The sequence below is a fragment of the Daktulosphaira vitifoliae genome, unplaced genomic scaffold, assembly GCF_025091365.1.
Source record: "Daktulosphaira vitifoliae isolate Bord-2020 unplaced genomic scaffold, ASM2509136v1 Scaffold_1, whole genome shotgun sequence".
Classification (NCBI taxonomy): domain Eukaryota; kingdom Metazoa; phylum Arthropoda; class Insecta; order Hemiptera; family Phylloxeridae; genus Daktulosphaira; species Daktulosphaira vitifoliae.
Window position 1 is genome coordinate 71,418,576 of NW_026099572.1, and position 26,579 is coordinate 71,445,154.

The 26,579-nt window shown below is 30.1% G+C and overlaps 1 protein-coding gene and 1 long non-coding RNA gene across 4 annotated transcripts in view; one reads left to right on the plus strand and one right to left on the minus strand.

Moving 5' to 3' along the window:
- LOC126907834 (uncharacterized) overlaps positions 1-26,579 on the minus strand; it is an 85,950-nt gene that overhangs the window by 10,950 nt on the left and 48,421 nt on the right. The gene's annotated exons all lie outside the window — the stretch shown is intronic.
- LOC126907738 (protein let-756) overlaps positions 1-26,579 on the plus strand; it is a 38,094-nt gene that overhangs the window by 959 nt on the left and 10,556 nt on the right. The window contains exons 1-2 of one of the 3 annotated variants that reach the window (XM_050689318.1): positions 6,205-6,310; positions 24,796-24,899. In XM_050689318.1, the coding sequence (XP_050545275.1) occupies positions 6,226-6,310; positions 24,796-24,899 (189 nt within the window). In that variant the 5' untranslated portion in view covers positions 6,205-6,225. Of the gene's footprint in view, positions 1-6,204; positions 6,311-15,254; positions 15,434-24,795; positions 24,900-26,579 lie in introns of those variants that run through there. The other 2 variants (XM_050689327.1, XM_050689309.1) reach the window with 2 other exon arrangements.

A 26,579-nucleotide genomic window follows, 5' to 3' on the forward strand; every position in this document is an offset into this window, starting at 1 on the left:
TTTTTTTTTTATATAAAACGAACAGTAATGTTGACCGTGTACTTTATCACGGGAAACATATAAATTAAAAGTATTGTACGGTGAACGCGTTATAAGGTCGACTTATGTGTTCGAATATTAATTCAGACGTTACGCGAGGTCTAAAATATGTTTTTTTATTTTTTAAAGTCATGTTTTATTTTAATAAAAAAAAAAATGTGTATTCGTCGTGCACGCATATATTATGTATTCCATATAATAATAAATGATGATTATAATAACATAGCTGAACATCTTAATGGATCTATTATTGTGAGAAGCCCCAGGTGTCGATTGATATCATTTTGCGCTTGACGACTTCCGAACAATTTCAGGCGATTCGTGTTCTTAAAACATTTAAATTATCTGATGTTATTTTCATAATGATACGCGACTTTCGACGGGCTATTTTAAAGTGTGCTAAAATACTACAGAGAGGCGGTCTATTCATTCAGTTTTGTAACACGTATAAACTGACCCACCAGAGCAACTCGATAAACTTGTAAAAGTCAAATCAATTAATGTGCACGCGTTAATTTTCAACACAACATATCGGTTTTCTTAGTTAATTTTTTTCTACTACGTTTTATTCGCGTTGAATAAAACTATTTTTAATACTTTTCCTTCTTCAAAATGTTATATTATTTTTTTCCGCCAAGTAAAAAACAGTCGAATGTGACTAGTCAGCGCCAAAGAAACAGGACTAGCAAATTGCTACTTAATATTGTTATTGTATAAAGATAGACGAAATTGTCTGTACTAATTCCTCTAAACATTTTTGTCGTGCGATTTATATGATATTTACACGCGTTACTGTGTTCTAATGATTGATCGTATAGAATTTTAGCGGGTCATTAACCTTTATGAATTGTATGTTAAAATGTTCAAAATTGTTTTATATATTATTTATAACAAAAAAAACTAATACATCTATTTACAGTAACTACATTTCAAGCCAATAATATAATAATATATACATGAAGGAAAAACTTATTTTATTTAAAACTTCATTTTACCTTATTGAGTTTCTCTTAAATATTACCAATAGTAAAATTGCCAACCCAAAAATGTTTGGTGATTAAATGTATTACTTATAACTTTTGAACTATTCTTGTAATCTAGTACACTATTTATTTTCTATGTATTACTCTTAACTAGTGACGAGTCTTTATACTTTGTGCTACATACATCTGTTAAAGGTATATTGTGTCTTAGTGATATTTATTGATTTTGAAAAATCTTAGAGTTAAATGCAAATTATTTTGCCGTTGTTGTATACAAGGCCAGTGTGTTAATTAAACACAATGTCACAAGTAAAAAACTGTACAAAATACAACAAATACATAATTTATGTCGAGACAAATTAAAAAATTCAGCGCGCACTTATGCTAAGCTTTGAATATAATATTTGGTTAGAGCTTACATTTTCAATGTTCGATAAATTGCATTAAATTTATTAGATAGGAAGATCTTACAATAATAAATATTCAACGAAAACAATTTTAATTAAGTTAATTGTGAAGTAACGACGCATCATTAAATATGACATTCATTTTAGCTTAACAAATCGATGGGACCCTGTCAATATTGACCAACCTTATCTTTATTGACCCTAAGATCAATACAGTCAGGTTTTTAGGAAGTGAAATGATGAGTAACTGGGTATTTTACTTGGTGACACGATTGGATTTATAATTTTTAATGAATCATCAACGTTAGCTGCTAGATGTAATACTTAGACGCATAAGATATTGTGCAAAAAATCTTATCAAACATTAAAAAGTCTAAGTCTAATCCATACGATAGTGATGTATTTAAAAAAAAATGTCTAGTTAGTTTAATAATATAAAACAAAATTAGTTTTAATTTTAATAGAACTACGCAGTGGGGTATTAAAGGTTTAGGCCCCGGGACAGTTTGTATTTAACGCTTCTTGAAATATTTTGTTAAAAAAAAAAAGTTTTTTTCAGTTTAGAAAATTTTTTTGCTACCCCACTGCATATAACCTTTAAATATCTCACACTTAGAAACTTGGAATATACATAAACGTAAGAATATAAATTATAAATAACATTATATAAATTTTTACCGGTGTTTTATTTAGTGTTCATCACCTAAGACGTCTCCAAAAGTTTCGCTGCGCTCTTAGGCAACTTTTTTATTTTTTTAAGATCGGCATTGTTTTAGGACGACGCTCTTGGGTAACTGCCCCACGTAGAAACGACATTGGGTCTAAGAGGCGATTAACACACTTGGCGATATAAAACTCTTAGTCTAAGCCAACGTTCGTTTGATTCTTAGCTGACATCCTGTTGAAAATATATAAGTTATGATGTTATTCAAAACAAATTATTATTTTCAATTTTTTTGACTAGTGTTTAATTGAACAGTGAAAATAATTTATTTGCAATTTTTTTGATCCTAAAATTTTAAATGATTCAAACAAAGAACAATTATATTTCTCACGCACGACGACAATCACCATTGATATGTGACTCAATTAAAATAAATACGTTTTTCTTTAATTAGTAAAACGGTGTTTGTTTTTCGGTATTATTTTTGTATTTTTTGACAATTTTTCTGATGAAAATTCTATATGAACGTGGTTGAATTAGACGTCACACGATCATTAAAATGTGTAATTATCACGAGGGAAACAACCGAAATTATCGATCAAAGCCATCGCATCAAATGGTTCGTTTTAAGAGTTTACTTTCTTTTGATTTATATTGCGCCGTGTTTGGATAGTCGTCTGGAAGTGCCCAAGTATGTGATTATGTGGACCGTTCGCCAAGGTCAGTCATTGATTCGGACGTTATGTTTTGTATGATGCGCCGGTATCAACAGCCGAATTTTGCAAAACCGTAAAAAAGCAAACCGGCTTCTATTCAATTGTCTTGTACTAGAATTCCTCTTTTCCGTTCAGAGATGCTGATGGGCAGATAATTTGGTCCTAGATGAATGTTGGGTAAACAGCCGTCCGCTATAAATCAATCAGATTCGCTTGGGTAGTTTATTACCCAACGTATAACATATATGCGAAACTGGATCAACCGAAATCCAAAGCTACTCGTGTAATCCTCGAGAAATATGATTTTCTACAGACGTCCGTTTATTTTTTTACCGTCGTATCTTTCAATCTGAAGATCGCACGTTCACGAGGTACGTTAAAAATGACATTGTTTCGTCTTGGCCGCTGTAAATTGTGTAAAAATTCGCATGTAAATATCTCCGCGTTCCTAAGTGTGCCTTATTCACGTTCATTGTGTTTTTGGTAGGTCATACATAACTCGTAAAAAAGTGGCCGTCGTAAATTCTTACTGCCTGTAACGCCACTAAACTATTAAATTAACATAATTGCGGTATTTTTAAAGCCTCTGCGTTTTAGGTATTTATTTAATATTGCCCGACAATAAAATGATTCTATTTGCAAACACAGGCGGAGTCAGACTTAAAAAAAATGTTCGACGTCCAGACAACAGCAAACGTTCACGTGTAGAGAACTTTGTTTGCTCGAAACACAGTCCATCTTGTTGAGTGTAAAACATAACAACATTCTGTTATGGTTTCGAAATTTGCATTAACACCTTGAGAACAACTGTAGACTATGTTATTTATTTAGAATTATGAAACAACTGACCCGCGTCGTATTAAATTATACTATTCAATTAAATCGGCGCCAATAAACGCAATCATTTATACGATTAAATTCATTTTTTATATAGATTATTGATTATTTACCGCATCGTTTTTTTTTCTTTAATTAATTGTTATTTGCAGCGACCGTAGACGAATCTTCTCTCAGGTTTCGTTTTACACTGCACAAATGTAAATTATTTCATCGCGTTGAACGTGTTCGCTCCAATACGTGTTACTTTGTGTGGATACTGTTAAACGAATTAATCTTTAAATATAAAGAACGTTTCATTTATATCTAATTTCTGTCTATAAGCCAATTGCATTATTGTCTCAGCTCACAACTAGTTTATTTGAATACACTCCAGAGTATGTTAAAAAATATTTTTCACGCCTCTCGTTAGCGTTTGGATAATTTTGAACTAACCATTGACTTCGAACTTTAACAAAATCAAGCAGAAATAATTCAGGTGAAACGTTGTGTTTTAATTAAAAATTACTATGTATAGATGTATCGGGTTTTCTTTTAATACTTGCATTCATTATTAACATGTCAGATTACAGATTGGGAACACGAATATTTCATCCATTTCGTATAGGTGTTTTATATCTGTATTTTTTTCGCGCCGTTTTTGTACATACTAATTGGATTACAAATATATATATACATGTATATACTTTGAACCCTATTTTGTGTATAGTAACTTCTAGAATGATATTTGGAATGAATGGAAAAGTTTAATGCGTAAGACGACCCCGTCGCATCATCTGATATGTAAAATATCTGATATGTAAATTGCAAAATAAAAACCAAGTCTCAACACGTGTTTTTTTATAAGCTCACATATGTGAATAAATCATTGAGAACATATTTTGAGAATCGCTTTCTACAAGTATACGTTTGAAAGAGTTGCAGACATGATAACGTTTCGACTGCAATGTGTATTATATTTTCCGATTCCGCGGGGGGAACTTACACACAAGTGCGTCTAAAAAAAGTGTATTAATTCCGAACGTAGTTTATGTGCCCCCTGCAGTTATAAACATCTAATACGTTGGCATTAATGTTGTTACAATGTAATGCCGTTTGAATAAATTATGATACCACAAGTTGGTGGCTTCTATAAAAGTCTATGCAGAACGAATGAAATATAATTCAATTGGTTATCTCTTAATAATTTTATTGATACGTGTTATACCGATTGTGATGCATTGCAAACTCTTAGAAACGGTTATCTATATTTTAATTGCACCTGTCGAGATAATTAAACTTTGGAACAGAGCTTAGAAATAATTATACCAATATCAGTCGGTAAACTTTGAAGATGATAAGACTTTTATACATACTTGAAATTTAAAGTTGTCGGTTTTTTTAACTCGGTTCAATTTCATAACGTTTTAAATTTGAAAGGCGATGACGGTTTTCATTGTGAGTTCATTTATGCATTTATTCGAATAAAAATTTGAAATAATTTAATTTAATTTAACTCATGTATCGAACATTGTTATGTTAATGATTTTTTACTGATGAGTTTTACTTTTATTGTTTAGAAAATCAATTACTGTCAAAAATTCCATTGCAATGTATGTAAAGATATCATTTATCTTCTTTTTTTCAAGTTGTAAAAGTACTTTTATTGTTCACGTTGATTTGACATGACATAGGGATAACTGTTTTATTTCAGCTTCTCCAACATTAGATCCCCTAGCTAAGATGAAACGGACCAGATAAATTTATGGTTTGACATCTGTCTAACATTATAATGACAATACTACTTGCATCTTAATAGGTAACAGTCTTCAATTTAGAATTAAGATGTCCTAATAGAATAACATATTGAACTTTAATTCAAGTGTTAAATAAATAAAGTGTCAATAGAAAAAAAGTTTTACAATGCAATATTTACTTGTACTTTTTTTTCGCGCACTATTATACTGAATCAAGTGGTTGACAAATCACTTGTATAATTAATCTTTTTTAGTATTGCTGAACCACGATTGTCTTTTTGGAACTTACAGTTCTATGTTAGATTATATGAACTTTGATCAGAGTTTCCTTTTTTTTTATTTAATGATCTTTTTTACATTTTTAAGTAAATTGGTACGTAATTTCATTGGATTCATTTTTTTGTAGAATAATTATTTATTATAAGATTTTGACATCAACTCAGTAGTAAGTTATTTTCATTCTTAAAATTATTATTACATTTATTGCCCAGCAGTATGTTCTTATGTCATTCAAAAAAAAAGAAAAAATATGTTAAGTTTTTACATCTTGATTTATGATATATATTCATGAATGCTTATGATCATTATTAAAAATAATTTGTACACATTTTAAAATTCTGCTATGTAGAATATATTAAAATTAAACAATGTTATTAAATATATTTTTATTAGTGTGCTATTTCACACGACGATATAAATTATTTAGCACAAGTATAAAATAAATTACATATTTCATTTAAAAGTTATGGATTTTCTTTGACGTCAATGTCATTTGTTCAAGTTTTGTGTTTAGTTGATTTATTAAAATTTTTTATACGTTAGGTCATTAAGCAAAAATAAACGATGAATTTTCAAATAATCTTAGTTATTATACTCTTAAAATCTATACAACTGGCATCACACTTCCCCGGCTTACAAATGTACTGTGGTAAGTGTGAAATCGCATTTAAATAAATTATAATAATATTTCGTATTATTTAAATGTTGAAATGTAGAAAATATTATGTATAGTTAATCATTTAGTTATAATCAATCGCATGAAAGAATCAGTATTTGATCATGTAACGAACAGTATCAAATTTTCACAAGCAAGTGATAACAGACTATGTCATGCGGTACTTAATAAATCTACACCCAAAGAAAAACCTCAATCAATTTTGATAGAGAAATTTTATCAAGGGTTTATGATAATATTTTATTAATACGAACAAAATAACTTTTCTTATAAATAATTATTGTTCAAGACAAGAAAAAAAAATATCATATTGATAAATATATCATAGGTTCAATAGTAATGATATATTTATCAAATTGAACAATGAATTTATTATATAGATCGAGGTTTTTCTCTGGGTGTATACTTAACAAGGCTACAAAGCATAAAAATTTGAATAGTCGAAAGAGGACATTACAACGCTTTGAAGAAATTTCTTCTAATGAATAATTATAAATATTATTACATATGCTTCAGAAATACTTACTCAGAAATCATATTTACCCTCATCTTAGATGATTTTGAATGATATGATTTACCAATGATAAATATAAAGAACATTCAAAGAAAATAACTGTAACTAATTGGTATTTTAAACGAATCTCGTAAATCTGGTGTCTGAGAGTTGTTAATTTAGACATGTTATTATGAAAAAAAGTAATTAAGTCTTTGTATCAGTTAATTATTTATACAATTTCGATAATTTATGCATAATTATAAATTTAGTTAGTCTGCGTTTATAAAAATACTCAATTGTTTATTGAAATAAAAATTTGGTTCTTTAAATTCTTAAATCTTATTTTGGTTTATTTTTATTTCACTGAACCCGCGCGTATAAATTTTAAATTATACTAATTAGAATCCATAGTTATCTATAAGCTTGATAAAAAAACATATCTTTACTTGAATCACAGAGAACATAGAAAAAACAAATAAATAAATTGAGCTTACTGTGGTGGTTGCAATGTTAATTACATTGAATTTGTAGTAGAAATAATGGATTTTATTAGTTTTCTATATTATCTTATCTGTATTAAAACAACGTAGCTAGTGGCTCAATAAAAAAAGAAACATTGACATGAATTAAATTTATGCGTGTGTTATTGAACTTTAAAACTCTTTAACAATTACCACTAGATGGAATCTTAAATTCGGTTGTTCATTACTGAAATTAACTTTCTTATACTAAAAATATCTTTACCTTTGCTCGGATACATATCTCGGATTATAACGTTTCCAGGGATAATGTTTCCGAAATATTATATACCGTAAACACCGTTTTTTACTGCCGGTCCACAATAGTTAATAAAAAATAGCACTTATAAACGGCTTTAAAGGTATATTGACTCCTAAACTGTCTGTATGAAAAGATCAGTTTACAATCCATTTGTGTTTCCCAATACTTCTATGAATCTTTTATTCGATCCGTAATTCCTATTTATCTCTCACAGTGTTGTAATATTTTGTGGTGGTACTCAACAAACAAATATTGAGAGGCCAGTTCTAGAGAATTTTTATTGATATCTCTTGTTAGAAACTTGTTGTAAAGTCATACTGTTATTTTTTATTTTAATTGCGATAATTACTGGCTTACAGTTTAATAAAAAACAATTTACAACGGATTATATATAGTTCTTCTATTCTATAGGTTATTTATTTGATTATGTTTGTCGAATCCATGTGTTCAGTTTCGTTATTGCTTAGCCGTGATAAGTTTTGTCGTTAGAAAACTATAATTATGTTGTTTTTTAATGTTATTGCAGTGAATATTCACTGCAATAGTTATTAAGGTCAAGTTCGATTTTAAAAATAAAACGAGGGTTATTTTTAGAGCAATTGAGCGGTTTTCTGCATTCTGGTCGAGTAAGGAAGTTTCAGTATTGAAAACAGTCGATAAATGTTATTACTTGTAGTTTCCATACCTTTTAAGAACGAATACTTAACGCGACTGTCGCGACTGTAGTGGCCATTTTGCATCTTGTATATATTACTATTGGAAGTGATGATAAGTTGATATATTACATTATCAACAGACTTGTGCCGTGTCGCAACGACTAAAACAATCAGTGGTAATTTGAGGACCGTTGTGTAATGCGAAGACGTATAGGACAGANCTACTTGTAGTTTCCATACCTTTTAAGAACAAATACTTAACTCGACTGTCGTAGTGGCCATTTTGCATCTTGTATATATTACTATTGGAAGTGATGATAAGTTGATATATTACATTATCAGCAGACTTGTGCCGTGTCGCAACGACTAAAACAATCAGTGGTAATTTGAGGACCGTTGTGTAATGCGAAGACGTATAGGACAGAGCCACTTGATTAGGCGAGAAAATTTTTAATGATCATCAAAGCTGGCACGCGTCTCCCAAACTTAGAAACAGCCAGTCATGTTTGGTAAACGAGTCGAAATAAACGACCTCGGCATGTTACCAGAAACTGATTAAATTATGAGTTATGTACGTCCGAAAGTCAATGGTCATCAGTTGATCGTATCATCGACTTTTAAATAAATATTTATGTACATATTTATTCAAGTTGAATTTATATGTAACGCAGTGATATGTATTTTTTACTGATGTACTTAGAAGTTTCAAAATCAAATTTTCATTGCGGTATAGAATGTATTGTATCAATGTAATATTAATAATAAAAAAAAAAATAATTCCCAATGTTAGACTTAAACTGAACTGGTTAGTTATCTGAATATCTCCATTCATGACGCTTATTCGGCTCGATATACTTTGAAGTAAACGTGGATCTAGTTTGTGCGACCTTTGAGAAACGCTGATTGAAGTGATCGATAAATCCAAATTGGATTTTGATAGATCTCATACTTTTCAAATTAGATTTTCCCTAATATTTCGATCGATTTATCAAGCACGGTTCACTTGTTGTGAAAAGATGTAAATTAAGGTTACCACAACGTGCATTCACCTATTGTTTTGAACCCCTCCGGTCAAACCATCACGGCCATCAACGTATGTAAGTGAGTATGTTCTAAAAAATGTTGGTGTATGAGTACCACCCTAGATGCAGTTGTACCGAGTTCATGAGATGAAACTATAGTAGTTGACACTATGTGCACGTGTACTTGCATATTCTACATCAAACTGTGATGGGATGTTAAAAATATCAACCAAAACTGATGCAGGGCAAACGTGTTTGCTGACTATTGTTCTTTTGGATAGACGTATCGCATGTTTATGTTTAATAAGAAATGACATTGTTTTTTTAAACGTAGATTTTATGTCACGTATTATCATCTATAAATATATTTCATGGGATATTCTCAAAGTTAAGTGCCTATTTATATTTGACAATCAAACGTTTGTCTCTATTTCTTTAATGAAATGAATAATTTAATGATCTAGGCAATTTTATATTTTACCAGTAGCAGTATTATATACAGTTGTTAACTTTTATATGTATTATGTATTTAATCCTATGCGTACTCATCTCCTTATAGCTGTTTGAGTCGTAAACAATTATTATTGTAAACTTTTATTGACTATCTTTATTAGAGCAACGAGTTCAATGACTTTCTTGGTTTACAAAATGTCCTATACTAAAATAAATTTAGCTCACAAATTGCTACGATTTATATTATCTTTTAATTGTAGCTTGGTGGTCTCATCGTTGACATTCCGCTGACGTTTGTCAATGAAGTCAATACACTGTGGTGGGTGTAAATGAAATTTAAAGTTAAACGAACTAGTTAATCAGCTGATTCGAGGTATTCCTATTGTCGTTAAACTCTAGTAAAACAGTACGTTTTTCTGGTGTATTGACATGGTGGTGCGTTTTAAAGGTACAGGATACTCGTGGTGTATAAATACAGTAATCACTAATTAGTCGGTTACTCTGAATACAAATACAAGTGAAAATTTCGAAACTACAGTCAACGCCAAAAACGCCAATTAGCTGCCAGCTATTACCACACCTGATTTTCTAGCGAAGTGTGTAGCATTCTTGATGTGTACGTCCGTCAGATTAAAAAATGTATCAATAATAATACGCCATGATTTATGAGGAACTGAGTTGTTTAAAAATATTATACACACACGCCTAAGTTTGGATGGAACGTTAAAACAGGTTCGAAGTGCTAACGTTTATACTTAAATAAATCCACGAGCTCCGTACGGACTTAAACTTGTATTTGTGTATTTATACATCTAAGTATTTCGTACGTTAAAGCCGCCACCTAAGATGTCGCAGTAGTAGGTAAACTGCACTGATTCGATTTTCGCCAGTAGCAGGTTGTCTACAGCACAACCAGTTTGGCCGGAGATAAACAATCTAATTAAGATTATATTTTTTTTAGATCAAATGGTTACTTATTTTTCATTGTCTATTATAAAGCTGATATATATACATTGATATATCGTTTACATTCGAACATTGCCCAAAATATGGCAATTCAAAACATATTAAGTACAGAGTATTGGTTAATAAACAATAAATGATCATATTTATATTAATCGCGATTTTGAATTTTGATATAATATTAGAAAAATGTTTAATATTAGTAGTAGATTTATTTGTGTCGAGAATAATAACAGTTTAGTACATTAATTCAACTGAACGGTTTAAAAAGCAGTTCGGTTCAATATCGAAATCCAAAACGAGGATAGAACGCGTTCAAAATTTTGCAACCCTAAACCTTTGAGCGTACCTTAAAATAAAAACAGTAATGTCTACTTGGATTTTGGGTGATTGATATTTTGGACAAAGTGTTTGACGGCCACGGTGCCTTTGTATTTAAGGTTATATCACATTTCGCATGTTCATATCAGCTGCACTATCGGTGGCAAATCTTTTGGAATAAACCAGTTTTACGCAAAAAAAGCCGCTGATAGGAAACACGATATCCTTGCGGACGGGTATCACAATTAGTCTGCCAGTCGAGTATAAAATGTCAATGACTAGCTCTTGCTAGCGAATTGGATCAAACCAATAAAATTCCCATTATAATAATAGGTTTTGATTTGTGCTACGCGGTTTATTATTGTCAAATACATTTTGTTAGTTGATCTAGTCCAAAAGTCCTAATTTGTATGATGTACGATAAAACATCGTTCAATTTAATGTCACGGTTTATGTAAAATCAAATTCTTTTAGGTCCTAGCAAATTATTGTAACATTTAATTAATTGATGATAAATATTTTTATACGATTGCAATTTTTTAGATCAATTTTTCTGATATTTATATTCATGATTGTAATTGACGCTATGGATTCATGAAAAAAAGCATTTCAAAGTTATGATCTGGTAAATATTTTACTATTTCTAATCTTAAACTGCGACCAAATTTATGATGTTATCGTATATCGCTCTTAATTTTTTTTTATGTTAAAGATATCAAACAAATAAAAATGAAAAAAATAACAATAGTTTTTAATTATTACCTTTATCTACGTATTTGTCATATTCTATATAGTATATGACAAATATAATAAATATATTGAATGTAAAAATTATTCTCTTAATTAGTGTATTAGAATATCCATACATGTATAAGTATTGCTTTAACCACTGATAACTTGTTAATAAGTTTTCATAGTTAAAATATTTTATTACATAAAAATTAATTGGTAAATACTGTGATTATTATATTTGTTCTTAGAGTGTTTAATACATTATTCTAATTATTTAGGTCATTATTGTTATAATTGCGGTTATCTTAAATAACCACGAATATATTTAATTGTAAATCTCTGTAAAGATTTCTATGTTATACAAAATATACGTGATTCAATTAAGTCAACAATATTATAAGATAAATGTTAATTGATAAGGACAATAAATTTTGATATTTTTGTTAAAATATAAACTTATATTAAACTTGTAGTATACTACGAGTGTTTATGCGTTTTTAGTGGGCGTTTTATATTATAATAATGTTAATATAGCAAATTATACATTTAAATACTTTTTACAATAATGAGCGATAATTAAATGTTAAACAAGACATTAATTAAAATCAGTTATTAATGACATTAAAACTTAAGTTCAACGTACAATACTTGTAGAATTTTGTATATACCAATGTGTACAGACATAAAAATGTTACATTTTTTTGGATTATTTATAATGGTAAAGTTCACTTACATGTGAGATTTGTATAACAAAGTCGCGACTTTGTTATCATGATTGATTGAATTATTCAATAATGATAATGAGATTGGAATTATAAACTTTTAAAATATAATACATTAAATAAAAGGCGTCAACTTAAAAAAATTAACTATTTTTGTTTTGTTCGACATCTGAATAGATACAACCGGTTGCATTTATTTTTTGCAATGTAATATTATTTATATACTTCAAAAATTCAATTATCATAAATAAGATAACAGTATGATTACTTTCAAAAGTATCTAAATGGTAGAGCATAGAATTTCATTTAAGATTATAATTTTATAGATAGATTAAATGCAATGTAAAATTTTTTGTTCTTTAACTAGTAAAGAAAACGTTTATAAAAAAAAACAAATACTAATAATTTATTTCTTATGTGTTTTTTTTTAGAATACATTACACTAAAAGTTTTGACATTATACTAATTGAGTTTTAGCGATGTAAAAAAAACAGAATAGTATAATTCATTTAGAGTACATCGAGATGTGTTGGTTTTAAATAGAACCCTTTTTTGTAATGCAGTTACACCATTATAACGGTTGATATAAAAAAATTTGTGTAAAGTGGATGACTAAAAAAAAACCATCCGATTAGTGTTTGTAAATTAGTTGCCTACTTTGGACGCCGCCTTTTATTATAATATATCATGTCGGCAACGTTTAAAAAACATTTAGACGCTTGCAGACAATTACTGATCCTAATGAACGTGTTCAAGTAATTTGGTACACGTTTGCTTGTGGACTCGCAATGGATACGTTTGACGTGTTTTTTAAATTTCGCATATCTTTGTATCAGACAGCCTTGTTTTTATAATCGTAATAATTAAAAGAATTTAATGATAAAAGTTATTACATCTTTTACGAAGTTATTTTTTAGCTTTCTGGTTACTGTTGTATTTCCTATATGAATATATCATAATGATTACGTCATAGGGTAATGTAATTTTTGTCGGTTTTGGAGTTAAATATTTTTTAGATTTAAATTAATAAATTAAATATACTTTTGATTTTAGATAATATACCAAGTGATCAATACTTAGTATTAAACTACTGTATGTTTTATTTATTAATAGAATGTAACTAATGGATTAAGATATCTGTCATATCATCAACTGTTATATTATAGTTGTAGTAAATGGTAAAATACACGTATATTCGCACTATGAATTGATTAAAAGTACCACTAAGATTATTTAATAAGTCTTGGAATTTAAACTTCCTGAAAGATAAAAAATCTATTGTAAAAAAATCTAATTTTGCAATATTTAAGTAATATGACTATGGTGGATATTAATGATTAACTGAACAAATGACTTTTTTTCGTGTACAAAAGCGAGAAAAATACGTTTTAATATGATAGTTATAATGAATTTATAATTTATTAGGAAGTTGTAAGTGTCTATTATTAGAAAAATTTCCTAGTTTGAGGTGTAAATAATTATTTGTCTAAAAATTCCAATTAGGAAATTTGGAACATTTTATTTATTTTTCTATTTAAGGTGGCTTGCAGAATAAATAAATAATACGATTCAAAATAATCACATAAAATTCTAAACACATATAAAAAAATCTCAGTTTATTCAGTTTAGTATAAACTTCAACATTTTTGCATTAAGTATTTTCAATACAAATAACGTATCCCGAAAAACTAGTATGCAAGCTTAAACTAGTTTAACAACTAATAAAAACTAGTTATTTTTTATGCTCAATGCATCGTTACAAGCCTAAATTAGCAAAAAAATAATATTCTATTTCACATTTAAAGAGATCAAAAGTTTTTAATTTCAATAAAGTTGACGTGTTTAAACGTTTCCTTCAAATTAAAAAAACTCGAATGAACCGAAATCGACTAAGTCATAATTTTACTTAAGTTACAGTAATTATATAAACCACGTGAAATGTTTTGTGTGATTCAATATTTTTATGTGTCGTGATTTCTTAATCACCCTCAATAAAATCGAAGATCGAAGATATCGTTGTATTATCAAAACTATTGAGTAGTTCATCGATTTCCTTTTTAGAAACTATCAAACGGGTACATTAATTTTAGCAACTGGCATATAGCCCACGAAAATNGTATTTCACATTTAAAGAGATCAAAAGTTTTTAATTTCAATAAAGTTTACGTGTTTAAACGTTTCCTTCAAATTAAAAAAACTCGAATGAACCGAAATCGACCAAGTCATAATTTTACTTAAGTAATTATATAAACCACGTGAAATGTTTCGTGTGATTCAATATTTTTATGTGTCGTGATTTCTTAATCACCCTCAATAAAATGGAAGATCGAAGATATCGTTGTATTATCAAAACGATTGAGTAGTTCATCGATTTCCTTTTTAGAAACTATCAAACGGGTACATTAATTTTAGCAACTGGCATATAGCCCACGAAAATAATGTAAAGGTTATCAGTAAATTTAAATAATGGATCCCGAAGTATGGATTTTGTAATTTGAATACTACTTATTTAAAATTTTCAATGAATTAAAAAATGTGTTTGAAATTCATAAGTTACTTTAATCATAAATCAAATGTATTATTTGTGCAGTTGGAATTGTTGTCCGCCAATTATATAATATTTCTAGAAAAAAATCTGAATATAATTTACGCAATTTTAGACATTTTAAAACGGCGTGTAAACGATTGTTTTAATTTTAATAATTGAATAATTCCATTTTGGTAGAAACGTTGGTAAAAATATATTTTTTTTTACTTTTGACAACTTATTATTCAATAAATTGTGGTTATAGTTTGTAATTTTTTTTTGTTACAAAGTAGTAATTTTTTCATTATTAAGTTTCTTGTTGCAAAAAAATGCTACAAATTTGCTTGGGAATTATTACAGATGGACGAATGCAGAAACGAGTTGATATTGTACCGTCGAAATTTACCTGGGCCTCTTCAAATAGGTATATTTATATACATTACATATGTTTTTGTAAGGCCGCGCGTACGTGTTTGTTTTTTGTAATCATTTTTTAATCTGACCAATATAAGTATCGTCCTGATTCTGTCGGTACACGTTTGCTACGCGTTAGGTCTCATTCATGTAACGCGTTGGCTGCAAGAGCGATAAAAATGTTAACGCGGCCGCCAATCGTCAGTTTGCCCACGTGCGCGCAACTGGTGAGATGCAAATACAGGTAAAAAATGATCTGATCGAAATTATTCATGTTATGTGTACCGGACATACTGAGCGACAGAATTACAACTGGGAGATATTGTCCGACTCTGAAATCTCTTAAGACAAATCGGCCGAATTTATTGTAAATGACGTTCGTTATTTTTTTTCATTCTTGGATCAGCTCCCGTATTATTAACAGCGACTACGGCGTATCGTACCAAAGAGAATTAATTTATATTTATTACTTTCATTTGTTAAACGCGCGCGGTTATACTTAGTAAATATATAATATTAAGTGGCCACTCTCTCGGCGTGTGACGATGACAATAACTTACAACGGATTCTCTCGTACTATTTAACCTCACCCTCCCCCGGTAAATAAACATAAAAAAAACATATACAAGACATCTACACGTGTACTGCCGATGGGATTATTACTGTTTTTCTTGAGTTATTAATACTAACACTGAGTGACTTCAAGAATTCAAATATTTTCATAGTGTAAGCGCATAAAGTCCTTACAGACCTTTATGAGTAAGTGCGCAATAAAGAAATCATACCCGTACTCGAACCGTTCTGACTTATGGTAATAACTTGAGTTATTGGATAAAAGCCGAATTACATTTGTTTTTATATGAAATGAGTTAAGTGCATTTCTAGCACTGTGTGGTGTTTTTTCTATAAATGACGTTGAGAGTTGTATGCAGAAAATTTCTCGTTTTAATGAGAAGAGTCCCGTGGAAATTTTAATTCGAAAAACGTATTTTAATATACATTTTTACGTTTCTACACGAATACTCACTTTACGAGTGACTCGAGTTATTTATGTTTGCATAATCGTCATTGCAAGGATTTTATTTTTCATTTGTTTATGTAAAATTATTTCTATTAAATGAATACCGATTACATTAAACTTCATGACGAAAGATTCCATAGAATCGGTAAGAGATCTAAAAACTATGTTTATACTTTCTAAAGACAATTTCTAAATAATAAAAAAACAGTAAAAGGATGTATACCGAAAGTGTGATACTTGTCTTTTTGTTTGTTAAAAACGGCATAAAAGTTAATGGGTTTATTTTTTTTTTTGGTTTATCGTCAATTGGTCAGAAAAAAGACACGAAACTATTACACCCTTCAATCGCTTGCTTGTGAACGATCATTGTTAAACTTTTAAAAATTGATCGTACTTACGACGCAGTAAAAATAAACCGTGTCATTCAAATACTCTTTTCAATAGAAAACCGCTACTAACAGGAGACGCACTGAGGTCATGTAACAGGGAGGGTGATCACCGCGTGTTAGTTATAATTTATTACTTTATTTCATTATTATTCCTGTACAAGTATTTATCTTGCGCGGTCCACTAAACATTTCGTTTTAATGTAAATACTTGACAATAATGTGAAAAAAAACATATAACATTATTATTATAAACACCGATTGAACGGACTTTTTGCAGCTGTAAATGTACACATTAAATGGTCAACTGTCAAAGAAGTTAAATTCGAGTAAGACTGGTGTAATGCGCGTGTCGTAAATTTACTGGACGCTTTTGGTTTTATTTGAAAATTCCGGTTCTTGGACCGAATACGGCCTATGCAAAAAACCTGAGTGTTTCAGTCTCGCGAGGCAGTAAAACGCGCGTAAATGCCAAGGTCCTCCTCCGCGTTAAATTTTTATCCCGTCGAATCGTTTAAGCACTCAGCCCCTTACAGCGCCATTGTTCACATATATCATCCGTATGTGACAAATTAACAGCATAATAACACCGCGGGAATCGCGCGTGTCCATTCTCTATTATTGGAAATTACATCCAAAAAATCCAACAGCAATTGTCATTTAAGTTTCAATAATGAGTTTATCCTATTCTATAGGCGTACCTACAGAATAATAATATATTATTATACACTATTTATTTTAAAAATGAACGCTTTATTATGAACTCTATTGTCGAACTATAATGGTTGGGTCCATTTGGTGGTTTTTATAGCTGTTATAAAATATCTCAATAATAGACTGAATCGTTGCTTTCCAGTAAATACTATCAACGATTTATTTAAAATGTACACGATTTAAATTGTATTCGAATTAAATTCTTATGGTCAAGATTTTGGCTACACAAAACAAATGAATAAATTGCGACCTATTTATTTAATGTATTAGACTCTCTGAAGTTTCTTTAACTGAATTGACGGTTTGTCGTATTCATTAATTTCTTCATTTTTTCTTCTTTATCAAAATGACATTTTTTAATACTATGGCGTCCGTCATAAAATCGTGTCGTTACTTATATTGAGATAATAATTAAATGTATTTATTTGTACATGTGTTTTAATATTTATTATTGTTCACTAAAGGAATTAGCAAATACTTGTACACCGGTTGCAACATTTTTAACTGCCTGTTACAAAAATTATTTGCAAAGCGTTTTAAAATTTTATTGCAAAACAAATATCTCGAGTAAAATTTGACCAAGAAATGAAGTATTACTGATTAATGGCATCAAGTGTCGCTGTGTAAAAACAAATGTTGAAATGATTAATACGTTTTCATACTGAATGAGTATATCTATACGTTGTCGCGATTAAAATATTTGACCATGTGCCCATGATTTATCGACCACCTCAAGACGTTTTAAATGAAATAGGCGTTTAATAAATTATTCCAAAACGTCTTTATCAATTAAGAAGTAGTAAAAAATCATTTGCTATTTGCGTACAAAATCGATCGGAGCTGTCTGTTCACGCGGCACCAGAAACTGACTATAATTAACATATAAGATTTATAGGCAATAGCAAAACACTGATTTATTTTAGATTTATTATCAAACACGTGATTGAGAGGATTACAATAGTGACGACCTATTTGCACAAAAATAAAATCTTTTTTCTGTCAGCTTATCAATGAATGCAATCAAGAATCATTTGTCTAGTAGACTTAAACAAAACTAGACGCATATTTTTATGAAGGTATGATCACAACAGACAATTTTCGCGTATTCTTTTATGGTTTTGATCATTTTGTGTACACAATTCATATGTGGATGAGAACATATTTTATTCGGTTTGATTATTTTCAAATATATATTATTATTAGTGTTTGAAAGTAGCGATCAGGTTTTGAATATAAGAATTTTACTGGCATCACAAAACGATACACGAGGCACGTTGAACGAGTAGGAGGAAATGTATTTTTTAAACGTTAATTCATTGTTGTATAAAATATAATAAATGATTTGAGATTAATGAATTAAAAACCGTGTACAGTCGTGGAGTTGTTCCTATTGAACGTATCACGTGCGCTTTTCTTTGAGATGTCTCTTCTTAGTGCCGCCGTTGCTCGTATATATTCCCTCTGGGGATCTCGTCTGGCGTGCGACCGACACGTTTAAAGGCTGGACAATATCCTTTAATGTGTACCCTAACAAATGCAGACAGATTTGTTTTTTGAAAAAATAAAAGGAGACATTTTCAACGGCGGACGTTGCGTGGTAGCAATACCCACCGCGAAAATTCCCGACGGAGAAAAGGTGTTTTTTTTTTGCATGTGAGCGCTCGTACCTCTTATGTATGTATTCTTTAAACGTCACAACTACAATGAACAAAAACTATTATTCCATCGGAATATAATAAAATGACCGTCAGATTTCTTTAAACGCGACACATCTTGTGCGGTCGCCTCGACGGTTCATATCGTTTCTTGTTATTGTCGTGGCTTCAAAGCAAACCACACTATCATATGATATGTAGTGCCATCAAATAATTTAAAACTACACTAGCATTCATTTAAGTTAATTAATCTAGTCATTGTATTATATTTTAAGAAATTAAAATGAATAATTTTTTTTTTTTTTAACTTGAATATGATTATAAATATATAACTATGCAAATACGTTTATCGCTTTTATATATTGGTTTTATTTTTGGAAAATATTTTATACAAAATAATAGCTTTTTAAAAAATAACGTCTATGACGTTTGCAAATTAATTTCAATTGAATAACTTTGCAATAAACTATCGAGGTATTACTGACGCGTGCGGTGGCTTGTTTAGAAGTACAATAAATTATGACTAATACTATAATATTAATACCACAGGCTGGCCCGTGTAATCATTAAAGTACGTATTATAGGTTTTCGACCTCATCCAAAAGATATTCGGATGCCATTTTACTAATCTCACGAAAAAATGTTAGGCCGAAGTAAAAAAAACAGTTTATATTATTTATCTATTATTTTTATTGTTATTACACTTGAGGAATCAATTTATGACGATTGTAAAATAGTCATTCAAGCGATTATATATTCACGAAACAGATAATTAAATGACTTTGTGCGTTGCGATTTTTCTCAATAACATAACGAACGACTGTGGGCGTTTCATAATAGAACGGCAAGAGAAGATAATCTATTTCTGATCGCCAAGCTGACGTTTACTTATTGTCAAGTGTAACGCGCTAAAAACGATTCTGGGAGCTTAATATGTATTCGATGACATACCGTTAAGTGTTTTGATAACTGCTGGCAATTAAAAGAGGAAATCATAATAGTTTCTCACGGGCAAGTAATTAGCGAACTGTAAATTTAAATTGGGCTGTAAACATGACACTCGTATAATTAAAATCCTAGTGATTACAGGTCAGCCGAAAACAAGTTTACAATCACTACCACCGACGTACTAGAGATTTGACTTCTGTTGAAAGACTAAGTTATTAATCTGAGTAACGATTTTCTATAGAGAATTTCTAATAAGAATTAATTTACCAAAGTTAGTTGTAATAAAACTGAATGTTTCTATTTGTAGGGCATGCTTAAATAAAGAAACATTAGAGGTTAAGATGAGTTTTATTTCACTTATTGTCCCGTTCAATAAAACGTTACGACTTCTTAACTACTCGAATAAATGTGATTTTTTATGAGCATTTTACGACTTTTGAATGATTTCACACTAAACATTCGGATACAATTACATACTAGAATTGTTCATGATTAAAAATATTTTTTACTAATTGTGACTTCTGGTATATAAACACTCGAACGTCACTGAAAATATTCGATTAATTTATTAATGTGTATAGAAATAACATCATTATTATTAACAACAACTTATATGGGTGAAGTAGTAATCCAATTACACGAATCGGTAATCTGTTAATCTGGTGTAACGACAGTCGTGTAAGTTACTACTATCTGAGATAGTCACTACGGAAGTGCTATACATATTCATATTTATAATTATATTAAACAGTTACATTATAAATCACCTCAAGTTAGATGTTTATTGGATAGAATAAGAAACACAAATTTGTGAAACACAATTCAAACTTTTTAACGATAACTACTAGATGACGTCAGAGATTTTCATAGAAAATTCTTTTCTTTTCTAATGTAAAACCGATCGTTAGAAAATGTTTCAAGAAACCCAAATCGCAAATAGTTTTTAAAGCGTAGCAACTGAAATATTGTATTTAAATTATTTTTATACTGCATTTATGTGGTTACTAAACATTCTATATAGTTTTTTACTATTTGACAATTTTAGTACTGAAAAAGTTTTTATTTTTTAAAACGGTTTGTTTTTGTACAATGTTTGTGTTTGGCTTGTGCTATAAACAGCTATTTATTCAATTTTAGAACTTTAGCTTTTAAGTAGTTAAGACATTAACATTGACACTACAATAAAACCCGAAACTAGGGACATTATAATCGGTAAGTTAATTTTTTTAACGTTGACCCGTTCTGGATAACAGCATAAATTACAAGAGACGTTCATGCCGGAGGACTACTTGACGTCTGTTGATGTTGATCTTGTCGCCGGCCACCTATATAAATAATAATTTCGGATTCGTTGTGTCTATCTCGTAGTTCTTCAAGTCTTATAAAATATGATGTGACTCGTCCGCGGTAACCCTCAAGATATAACATCTCTTGCTCCCATCTCGGCTCATTGTCGCATCTTTCGCTCCTATCTCAGCGCATCGTCGCATATTTGTATTTCTAAAGTGTTTGTATAATGTTATTATTGTGCCAAGCTGAATAGAAGACAATTGTACCTTTTCAGAAAACTAGACGTGTTTCTAATTGAACAACGTTTTGCTTCATAAATATTAACACGGTTATTGGTCTTTGCTCACGCCGAGTATCGACTAACCAGTATGTTACTAGCGTGTAAGCACTCGGAGATTGACCGCGTACATGGTTAATTAATTGATATCCCACCGGCAATGTTGTGACACACGCTCTCGTACATACACTCAGTCATTACAATTGACCACAGGAAAGAAAAAATTTCATAATACGTATATGCGCGTTGGTTAATAAATTAATTACTAGTAATTTATTAACGGCGACTTGACGCTTCTCAAAAATGGGTCCCAGAAACCCCAATCGATTATTATGTAAGTCCATTGTACAGAGACTACGGCATCACTTTTACTCTTAAGCCGACGCCATCGTGTGATCATATTTCCACTGGGTCACATCTGACGTGTATATATACACACCACAGAAGAGGCAGATGAATGGACGTTTACCGACGCCGCCACCCCTCCGTGCTATTGTAATTTACACCGGTCATCGGCCGGGAGTACAGTTTTTGTTTTCATCGCAAACCCCCGCCCACGCATACGTTGTACCCAACGTCTAATCTTAATGTCATCTACCAGAGTGCCATAACTCTAGTCTGAGTATTTCATATATTTTTGATAATGTTTATTTTAATTATAATTTTATTCATGGCGACTACCGACTGAATTAATAATGTAACAGTCATATTTAAAATCGTGCACCACAACCTACTAAAAATTTTAGTGTTTTCTAGTTTGGGCTTGTCCGCTGATTTTTATTTTTTCTATTAACATAACTATAAAATTGTCTATAGTTGAGTCACTCGATGTATGAATAACTTAATTTTGGCACTGTGACATCAATGCCAATTTTCTTATGCAGAATATTGATGGTTCACGTTATTTAAATGCAACTGACAGTTCGAGTAGGATGTGGGACTAGTGTCAATGGGATTTTTTTCGTGACTTATGCTATTGTTAAACTTTAAAATGTTATTCTGCACGTGTTTTGATGAATGTAAAATGCTGGAAAGTTCGGTAGTTGTGAATCATACGTATCGTGATGAAAACTACTTATTTTGAACCTTGAAAATCGATTAGTACCTATACAGGGTGTTCAGTAAGTCAGGAAACGGGTTTCTATTGTTCTCATTGTTTGTAACACCCTGTATATTTTATAGTGTCATTTTATAATTCAATCAGATATGTAGTAAAAATTGCCTGAAACAATATCTCCTATTTGTAGACGCTTATAGACTTTTGTATCCCTATCAAATATAAACAAAACAGTTTCCATAAATACCCGACCCTTGGAGTAATTTAGGTAATCCAAAAGGTAATGGGTTGGAAATACGTTTACAGTGAGATATTTGATGAGCTTCTTTGTACATAGACATATAAAGTAACATGCCATGTAGTCTCATTGTCTACGGCTTGTGTTCTTCAATTGAATGACTTTTGAGCTTAATTAAAAATCCCCATTTAACTGGTGGTTATACTTGGTGATATTGCTTTTTATAAACAATAAAGGCAACATGGTTACCAAGGGATGAACAGGATTAGTTTTAGGTAGTTCATACAAAGCAAATTGAGTCACTATTATAAAAATCCTGTTTAATTTATTTATTAAGCGATCACCACTTGAAAACAATACAAATTTATTTTAACTTAATTAAATGATAAAATCTAACGCCGACTTTTATGTTAAAACGTTTATTTTATTATTTGGACGTCCTAATTTCTAAGCTTTAGTCCAATCCATTATAAAAGTACCATAAACATATTTCGAAATAAATTTCTAACGATGTGGACATATCCGTTTCTTTTCTCTTGTGTAGTTATTTCAACATACTGTGGATATTTTTGTGTGATCAACTTAAGATGAAAAACTATTTTCCTACTATATTAATATTTTATAACATATTCATATTTTAATAAAATTCTTATCCCTAATAATTCTAACAGTTTGTGCATTCATCCAAAGTTATGACTAGACATTTGTCTAAGTCTGAATAGAAATGATTATACAAATAAAAAGTTGGGAAATAAACGTGTAGGCTATTGTATTTGATTCGGAAACTTGCTCTTATAATTTGTCGACAGCGGCTTTCCTAGTGCCTTATTAAATCCTGCGGTTTATGAAGACATCATTTGTTATGTGTCACCGATCGCGCGTTTACGTTAAAGGGTTAAAAGTTTCAACTATTTTCCCGGTTAACGCAATGCGTGCGGTTTAGTTTCACTTAGATCATCTATATAATACTAGTATTTATTTTACTCAAAATAATATTCGTCATGGTGATAAGCCCCCAGGTGCAATAAGTCAACAGCCATAGTAAAGCACAGATTAATAAAAAATAGATATCTGACGGAGAATAATATGGTTGTAATGCAGTTGAAATAACGCAGAGATGTAACACAAAACGATAACTCTATTAAAATTTCTAAAGCCCACGTGACAACGGGACAATACATTTGTATTAAGATAAGAATTAGTATTTATTATACTTCCCTTAAAATTCAAATTGTGTTAATGCATATACCATTCGGGATTCACATAATATAGTAAGTTTTTCCCAACGAACCGGTTACCGGTCACGAAACCGTATGGTACACTTACATAGGTGCATGTTGAAAATGCGTTGAATTATTCTAATCGACTTCTAACAGGCGCCTCTTTTCCAAACACTCTCTTACAATTAACTTGCTTGACTCGGACGACCGCCCCTAAAACTGTGTGAACCGATATTATTTAGATCTCAATAACAAACATAGAAATGCTCTGTAAATCCTTCATAGCTTGCATGGGAAACGTTTTAATCATTTTAGAATACTTTTGTTGTAGACTGATTCTAGTTGATGTTTTACGGTTATGTATTCTGATTAGAAATGTATCAAATATTTATTTAATTAAAAAAGTTGATTGAATTTCTTGAAACTGTTTTAATTATTGGCTCATTCACTGCCTGTTTTTTCTTATATGATACCAGATACTCGGTTGCTAGGTGTATGATATTGTATTTATTTATTTATTATCAACAGTATTTATTTTTTATTGACGTTGTATTTATATTTCACAGTTATCCTTCAAAGAGCTTCTGTTAACACCGGCCAATTGAAGATCCAAGGAGTGGCCACGTGCATGTACTTGTGTATGGATGCTTGCGGTTTACTTTACGGCTCGGTAAGAGTACTTACATGTTTGATTTTTTTACTTATTAAAATAATATTAGAGCTTTTGAATTTTCATAATAATATATATGTGCAATGATAAATATGTACACATTGTGCATGTAATGTAGAAATTGTGTTACAAAATTTTTACTAAAAACTACTTGATTCGAATCTCTCTGAATAGTTAGTATTTCTCTAATATTTTAAAATAATGTAGGTCAATTTGATAAAAAAAAAAAATTTAATTATGCATTTTAACTTCACTAATGGTTGATAATTTTACAAAAATTATTATTTCAACTTAGTTTACACAAATAATTCGTTATTTCGTTTGTGATTTTGAACTGTCCAATACATAATATATTTCTATTAGTTCCAATGACTATTATAATAAAATAAAAAATGTTGCAGTTATAATCTTATAATAGATCATAAAAAGAGGAAATTTTAATATTATTTTTTTAAAGTATTATCGCTGGTTAAGTTTTAGAGCAAGCTGGAGTTCATAGCTTTTTGATAATTTTATCTACTCATCTGTATAATGTTAAAAGTTTCTTTTTAAAATAACTTCGGAAAAACATTTTATAATCCAAAGAAGTGCAGAATTGAGCTTAAATTTAATCATTATTTACTAGAAAAAATTTAACTTTGTAAATTAGCCCAAAATGTTTGAACTAAATTTTTAAGGAAAACTTTGAAAATATTTATGTTCTCTCAGTGTTTTTTATGAATTGAAAATTACAAAAATATGACCACCTACCGTAATTATTTATTTTTAATTTTCTATAATATTGAAATTATTAACAACTGTATAATTATCTATTAATAACGGCATAATGTCATGCTAGGTTTTTTTACCGGCTTAATTAAAACAATCGGTGGTTAGAGGACGTTATAGGTGGATATCCGTTAATCCGATACTCTAGCACTTATCACGCTGTGTTGTTATGCGGTACAGATAAACAAGATGGACAATGTTTAAGTGTGTGTGATCTGTTGCTCTTAAATCATTGCGTTCTATGAAGATCAATACGTTTTACCAAGACCATGTTATTTTTACTCATTTAAAAGGATTAGACATAGGAAGTCACGGGTATATTTTAGGCTTCAGGCTAGCCTATAATGTTGAACTAGTTGTGGCCTTCGCTAGCTGATTTTTAATGAAATATTCAGTTTTCAAAATAGAATTCAACTGAACAATTTAAAGAAGTTCTCGTGGCTAAATCTCTATAAATGTAACTATAGTTATCTATTAATGAATGTCATTTGTCACGATCATGGCGATGATAGCTTTGATTACAATGATAAGTTGATAAATCTTCATAGGAGCCGGCCAGAATTGTTAAACCGAGAATTGTTATAATTAGTTCGGCCGTTGAACTCGGTCATACGAATCGCCTATTTCTGTCATCTCGGTTTCACTAAACTCTCTTGGAGACATTTTATTCGCAATGACTGCTAAATTGTTCTCTTATTGTCGCGAACGCATTAACGTCATTGGACTTTATCGGATTGGTCGTATTATGTCTAGAGATAATATCTTAAAATCTGCCAAATAGACATTGTTTGACTTCAAAACGGGTTGATATAAATATCAAACATAATACACAAAATGTGGTACAAACTACACGTGCTAATTTAAAACATTGCCTCATCAGTTTTTTTTTTTTTTTTTTTTGGGGGTATTTTT